At 39.4% G+C, this 7948-nt stretch overlaps 1 protein-coding gene across 2 annotated transcripts; it reads left to right on the top strand.

The window, feature by feature from the left end:
- Positions 1-4898: 4898 nt before the first annotated feature.
- Positions 4899-7732, top strand: LOC106563739 (T-cell surface antigen CD2). 2 transcript variants are annotated; one of them, XM_014129570.2, is made up of 6 exons: positions 4899-5165; positions 5368-5464; positions 5563-5856; positions 6485-6739; positions 6974-7096; positions 7214-7732. In XM_014129570.2, exons 1-6 carry the CDS (start codon positions 5160-5162, stop codon positions 7369-7371), a joined length of 933 nt encoding a protein of 310 aa, XP_013985045.1. In that variant the 5' UTR covers positions 4899-5159; the 3' UTR covers positions 7372-7732. The 2 variants fall into 2 exon arrangements, with proteins under 2 accessions (XP_013985045.1, XP_013985046.1); XM_014129571.2 differs by having other exon boundaries at positions 6974-7078.
- The last annotated feature ends 216 nt before the right edge of the window (positions 7733-7948 follow it).

Below are 7948 nucleotides of genomic sequence, written 5' to 3' on the forward strand. Positions count from 1 at the left end.
ATCAGTGGTTCACCAATCAAGTCCTTGATGGGCTTGGCAACAGTAAAAAGGGATGATTTGTAATGAAACTAGGGTGCGCATGCACTGGGTAAAGCTTTTCTTTGCAAACATCAGGAGACATCCCCGGGACAAACCGGGAACTAGACAAAAACCTCCAGGGGACCATGACACAGCGACCCATGAACATTCAGGGGACCATGCCACAACATCCAAGAAAGTCCTAAAAGCGTCACCGGGAACTAGACAAAAACCTCCAGGGCACCATGACATAACATACCATGAAAGTCCTAAAATTATCACCGGGAACTAGACAAAAACCTCCAGGGGACCATGACATACAATACCAAGAAAGTCCTAAAAACGTCACTGGGAACTAGACAAAACTTCCAGGGGACCATGACACAGCGACCCAAGAACATTCAGGGGACCATGACACAACATCCCAAGAAAGTCCTAAAAACGTCACCGGGAACTAGACAAAACTTCCAGGGGACCATGACACAGCGACCCAAGAACATTCAGGGGACCATGACACAAGTTCCCAAGAACATCCTAAAATGTCCTTTGGGACCTCCCTAGGACCATCCGTCATGGTGATTTTAGGCAACCATTTTGTGACATCCAGGGGACGTCCTAACGATTCTATATTGTTTACAGTTGAGGACTCTGTTTGTGTTAGCAACAGCTAGCCACTAGCCTAGCGGTATGGTTTGTAGCTTTTGTACATGGCCTGACAAATTTTGTCTGGTATCTCTGGGTCTTGGAGCGCCTGCATGTATTGGTTAGTTAGCAGTGAGCTAGTGGCTAATTGGAACTTTCGTCCGTTGGTTTATTGGTTCTGTTTGGTGTATGGATTTTGACAATGGGGTCATAGTCATAGATTGAGCCAGCAGTGTTTTGTGCAGAGGTAGAGGATAGTGTGGGGTTTTCTCAAGCTAACGAGGGATCAGTTATTTCAGGTGGCAGAAATGCTGTAACCAAACTATCATAATGTGTTTTTCAGTAGTCCGTATTTGCAGTCCATGTTCTCAGCAGACAGAGAGCTGTGGTAAAAGTGGCTAACTGGGGTGACTCGGCTCTGAACATAAGTTTGATGTGCTTCATCAGAGTGAGGGGAAACCACAGAGGTTAAACTAGTGGAACATGCATTGTGTGAATTAGCAGGTTATTATTCATAACACTATTGTTTTTGTAAGGTTCAGTCTTATGGTCTGCTCTTTGCACTTGTATAAGAATAAGTTAAATACACAGTTCCAGTCATAAGTTTGGCCACAACTACTCATTCAACGGTTTTTCTTTATTTTTACTATTTTCTCCAATGTAGAATAATAGTGAAGACATCAAAACTACAAAATAACACATATGGAATCATGTAGTAACCCCAACAAATTGTGTATATTTTGTGTGTGTGTATATTTTATATTTGAGATTCTTCAAAGTAGCCAAAGATGACAGCCTTGATAACAGCTTCGCACACTCTTGGCATTCTCTATGCCAGATTCACCTGGAATGCTTTTCCAACAGTCTTGAAGGAGTTCCCATATATGCTGAACACTTGTTGGCTGCTTTTCCTTCACTCTGCGGTCCAACTCATCCCAAACCATCTCAATTGGGTTGAGGTCGTGTCACGCCTGCTCCCGCTCCCCCTTCCTTGTGCCCAAAGGCGCCAGGCTCTCCAGCATTACACACTCCTGCAAACATCGTTATGCACACCTGCCTTCCATTGTCACGCGTATCAGCGTATTATTGGACTCACCTGGACTCAATCACCTGTTAATTACTTCCCCTATATTTGTCAGTTCCGCAGCTCTGTTCCCCGCTGCTGCATTAACATTCCTGCCATTTTGTTACCCGTGTGCTGGCGCTGTTCTTGTCTTGTTCCTTGTCTGTTCCTCATTAAATGTTTGACTTCATGTACCTGCTTTTCGACTCCAGTGTCAGTCCTTACAGGTCGGGTGATTGTGGAAGCCAGGTCATCTGATGCAACACTCCATCACTATCCTTCTTGGTAAAATAGCCCTTACACAGCCTGGAGATGTGTTGGGTCATTGTCTTGTCGAAAACAAATGATAGCCCCAATAAGCGCAAACCAGACGGGATGGCGTATCGCTGCAGAATTCTGTGGTAGCCATGCTTGTTAAGTGTGCCATGAATTCTAAATAAATCACAGACAGTGTCATCAGCAATTGGGGGGCTGCAATTTCTGAGGTTGATAATGATGAAATGATCCTCTGCAGAAGAGGTAACTTTGGGTCTTCCTTTCCTTTGTTCAGCATTTTTTGTTTACTACATGATTCCATATGTGTTAATTCATAGTTTTGATGTCTTCACTATTATTCTACAACAAAAACTGTTGAATGAGTAGGTGTGTCCAAACGTTTGACTGGTACTGTACGTCAAAATAATTGACTAGACAGCGTGTTAGAGGCACACGTACTGCTCCTATAAAACTGTCTTTATTCTTGTGTAGGTCTCGATCTTTCCTAGTATTCTTATTTTAAACACACTTGAAACAGACACTATTTGATATAAAGGACTTTTAAAGAGCGCAGTCGGTCATTCATCATTTTTTATTATTGTGCAGGCAGCAGAGGAATGACCCCCTTGATAATTATTGTTCTGGTGTTGACAACAGCAGAAGGTAAGACATTATATTACAGGGTATTATGGTATCTACCTCTTACATGTTTAGCCATGGAAAGAAACGAAATGGTTTTGTACCTCTGAAAATCTAGACATTTTTAAAATAATAATATTGATTATATTTGATGGTCCCTAAATGTACCTACCACAAACATAAATTTAGCCAAAACAAAAAATAGTTTTGTATCTCTGAAAACATCGATTTTCTTCAATGGTCACTAATTGTGGTTTCTTAGCATTGTCATTGATAATACAATTTACTGATATAATGCTATCTTATTTATTTAACCAGGCAAGTCAGTTAAGAACACATTCTTATTTACAATGACTGCCTACCCCAGCTAAACATAAGATGACACTGGGCCAATTGTGCACCGCCCTATGGGACTCCCAATCACGGCCGGTTGTGATACAGCCTAGAATCAAACCAGGGTCTGTAATGACGTCCCTAGCACTGAGATGCAGTGCCTTAGACCGCTTGGGAGCCCTAAATCTTTAAATATAGATATTTCAGAATAACAAATGTAATGTAGACATGATTATTACATGCTGAGTTCGAAAATAATATATATGCTCCACACTTAGTGCTACGATCTGTAATCTCACTGAGGAGAGTAGAGATCATCAATGTTATGCGGCTCTGGGAGAATCTTTGTCATTCCACCTGACTGCAAGCACAAGTGATGAGAAAATTACATTGAAGAAAGGTGCTAAACGTATTCTGAACTTCAAAACTGGAGAAGACAGGAGATCTAAATTGCATCAGGATTATGTGAATCGCTCTGAGTTCTTTAATACTGGAACATTCAGACTGCACAGACTTAGAGAGGAAGACTGTGGAGATTACCAATTGGAAACATATAATTCAGAGGGAAAACTTGCGCAGAGTCAACGTGCTACTTGAGATACAAGGTACAGAACCTTTTTTGTTTACCAATCATCCTGCATCCATCCTGGTTGTGAGGGAGATCATTGAAAGACCATAATATTGCCAGTGTTTTGTTAGATGATGCTACATGGCTGTAAGGTCTCTGTGTTTGTGATCTGTCAGCCCCGGTGTCAGAGCCAGTGTTGTCTCACCTCTGTCTGCCTCGTGGAGAGACCGTGGTCACATGCTCCTCAGAGGGAGATGGTCTTCAGTACAGCTGGACCCTGAATGGACAGAATCTGACCAGGAGAGTAGCCTATGACCACTACCAGAGCAGTGTCATCATATTGAAGAGTGAAGTGACACGAACCCTGACCTGTATGGTTCAGAATAAAGTTAGCAGCAGCAACTCCACTATTGATCTTCCAGCCTGCCAAGGTAATCTCAGGACAGTTTCAGTCCCACTTTGTGACTTGCCTGATTAGATCATTATTTATGATAAATTGTATATTTATGTTAGCCCAGAAATTGTCTTGCACACATTTTAAGTCATTCGTCTAACTGAAATCTGTTTCTCTTTTCAGCATTGTATGAATTTTGCATGAAAAAGTGACCACAAGATCAATGATTTGACAAGAACCACGTTTTGAGATTGTGGAAATTACTTTAAGTACTGTATCAGCTGACTTTCAAAATAGCATAAGTATGACATTTTCTAAATATTTAATTTAGGTGATATTTTGCAACATTATACTTGTTTTACTTAACTTTTTTATCAAGATGACTCATATCGGATGTAACTACACGCAAATAAATACTGTTGCTTTATAAATAATCTCCCTCAGTTTATTTTAAAGTTGGAAGCAGAAGTACCTCTTTCAGGGAGGAATCAGCATGACCTCTATTCAAAGCAGAAAAACACATCCAGGTATCTGATTTTGCATCTCACAGCATATTGGCTATTACAATTGCTTAATACACTATACCAGTTTACAACCTATTGCTTCAACCTCAGTTGTAGCCAAACTATTAAGATCAAGACAATGGAACGCCTTCCATTGCATCGTTGATTGTCTTTTCAGAAATAACTAATTTAGAAACATGTGCATAAGAAAAAAGGAATGATACTTTGCATTGCAAGTATACTGTTTTAGCAAGCTGTGGTAAAGTGGCTAACTGATGTGAAAATGAAACGGTCTGATGTGCATCAACAGAGCAAGGCAAACCACAGAAGTTAAACTAGGCCCAAAGTGTAAAATGCATATGGTGCTTTAGCAGGTTATTCTATATTTTATATCAAGTGGTTAATGAGTGTGTTTTGCAGAGTAGCTAAAAAAGAAACGGTACAGCATGCATATGAACAGCGTCCCGCAGCCACACCTGTTAGTGTGGCTGTTTCTACAGCTCAGTAGCTCTGCCTGGCCTGTGATCAGCCTGCTCTTCATGGAGAGAAGAAGAAGTGTTATTGTGTTATTGACTGTGCGTTTGTTTATTCCATGTGTAACTCTGTGTTGTTTTTTGTCGCACTGCTTTGATTTATCTTGGTCAGGTCGCAGTTGTAAATGACAACTTGTTTTCAAAAAGCCTACCTGGTTAAGAAAAGGTGAAATCATTTGTATATTTTTTAAAGTGAAAACATGACTAGGACATGGAGGTGAGTTGACATTGTATACACTGTGGCTACTTGTAAGCACCAAATATTTTTTTACATTTCTCTGTTCAGTGAGTGAAACTTGTAGATTGTTTAAACCCATACGCTGTGGTTTCATGACTAGAGGGCCATTTCCCCATAGCAGGAAACAGAATTGTCTGAGCGTAATGACAACTACACATTCATTTCTTGCCAAACTTTCTAGTTTACAAACATGTCCTCAACCCATACTCTGAGAGCTTTAACATCTACTGGTGGGCTTCCAATGTGGATGTTGCTTCTTCACCTCTACATAAGATATGGTAAGTAGGCTGAATAGTTTTTCTTGATAATCCCAAAATATTTTAAATAATAGTTTTTTGCTCATCTATTTTAAAGCATTGAAATGCTTTATTTTCAGATGTTGCAGAAGACATCAGAGTAGTTGGACGAGTAGGAAACTCCATATTCCTTCACCCTAAAATGCACTTACACGCCAAGATCTCTGACGTAAGATGGAAATATGTTAATACAAATATGTTAATAGCTAGAAATGGTACGCTTGTTAATTTAACGGATAGGTGTGAGATCTTTCTAAATGGTTCACTGAAGTTTAATGAAGGACTGAAAAAAGACAGTGGAAATTATACTGTGCAACAATACAGTGAAAATGGAGATTTTCTATCCGAGCAGCACATTGAGCTCAGTATTCTAGGTGAGTTGTTTGAAATTACTGCAAATTTAGACACCTGCTATAATCTAAAACATAATTTTTCAATTTGTCAGGGATGTTTTAGCACAAGCATACACATCTATGTTGATTAAAGGGGCAATCTACAATTCAAACAATAATGGTGTACACCCAGCCATTGTTTTGGTAAACAGCTGAGGGATGGGGCTGTAAAAATGCATCCACTCTCAAATTAAGACTAAGTTATGGATGCACAATATCAAAATTATTGTTTTAACAATGTTTTGAAGCTACACAGTTTGTTTACAATCACATTGTCTATAAACAATGGAGTAAAACAGGCTTATTTTGGGTTCTGGTGGGGTACAACAGTTGAACTAAGCTCATGAGGCATTTATAAGTAATATTCTTCAAGAATCAATGGGTATATCATTAATTTAAGTCCAAATATCGATGTACCCACTTGCAAATTGCCCCTTTAATGTAAGAATTAAAGTTATTTTTAGATTTTTGCTTTCGTTAATTTATTGTCCATTAATGTTAATGTATTTGCTTCATTTTGACTGAAAATAATATTCTCTGTTGCAGCTTGTTGATTGACTTTGCACTGTGTGAGTGTATATTTGTGTGACATGATTGATTTACATTTCAGAACCCGTCTCCAAACCAAAGGTGAGAACCTCCTGTACTTTTCATGGGAGAGTTGTTCTGACCTGCTCTGTTGATAAAGGAGACAGCGTTGTGATGAACTGGACCGAGCAGCCATATGCCTGGACAGGGTCCAATCAGACCCTGAGCTCAGGTCCTGTTCTATTCCTGGACAGCTATACGCCTGGAAACCTGACCTGTGTGGCAATGAACGAAATAAGTGAAGAATGCTTCAGTCCAGTTGTCCCGACATGCAGAGGTACAGTAACTCCTCATGGACTTTCTGCATACTATTGGTCCATAACCGTTCTCTCTGCACAGTACAGTAGACCTGCCCATTACTTGTCCTTTAATTGGGTAGGACAGAATATATTGAACCAAGCTTTGAAGGCACACATATGAGTCAGGTGACAGGGTACTACAGAACAAAGTACCATTTTTAAGATTCATGAATATATTTAGAATTAAACTGTGGCATTTGTTTTGGGAAAAGGTCGCACATCAGCGGTGGCTGCATTTGGGCTCTTTGCATTTGCAATGACGACACTGGCCGTCGCCATTCTAAATTTGAAGATGAGGTGTCAGAAAAAGAAAAAAGGTAAAAATCTGACTGAATGTAAGTATCTACTTTATGCATTTCTGTTGTATTTCTATGGAAAATTCACATGAAACATTTCTATGGAAAATTCACATGGAACATTCCATTTCTCAAACTGCACTGTTGTGTGTTTAGATGTGGAGGAGAACAACTACATTGAGATGCGTGGGAATTTATGCAACAAATGTCCTCAGGAGGAGACCACAATCCACCTGGACCAAGACACCTCCCATTACGTTAACTCACAGCAGAGAATTTCACACAGTACATTTCCATCACAGTTTATTAAGTGATAGTTAATAAGACTTAAAGTTAGTGCATTCATCTTAAGTTAGTTGGTGAGACAACCACATATCACAGTCGTCGTCATTTCATCATAGTTTGTGTACAGTAACAAGTATTTTATTTTAACACCGCTTTATGATTATGAATGTATATTTTGTAAGATGTTGAAATTGTATGCAACTACGCACCGTAATTACTGATCATTTTTTACAATTCATTATGGTGTATTTCTGTGATAGATGTATTTTTGTTGTATAGTCGTAGAGCCTAGAGAAGTGACATATAATGCAACGGTTGTTGTCGGGAATAGAGGACCAAAACGCAGCAGGAATGTGGATGCTCATCTTGTATTTATTTTTAAATAAAAAGAACACCAAAATAACAAAACGAAGAACTCACGAACAACAAAACAGTCTTGTCATGCTCACACAGGCAAAACAAGAAACAATCTCCCACAAACACTTAACCAAACACATACCCATATATAGGACTCTCAATCAGAGGCAACTAGAAAACACCTGCCTCCAATTGAGAGTCCAACCCCAATAAACTAGACATAGAAATACAAAAGACTAGAGACCACAT

This window comes from Salmo salar, chromosome ssa11 (genome assembly GCF_905237065.1).
Source record: "Salmo salar chromosome ssa11, Ssal_v3.1, whole genome shotgun sequence".
Classification (NCBI taxonomy): Eukaryota; Metazoa; Chordata; class Actinopteri; order Salmoniformes; family Salmonidae; genus Salmo; species Salmo salar.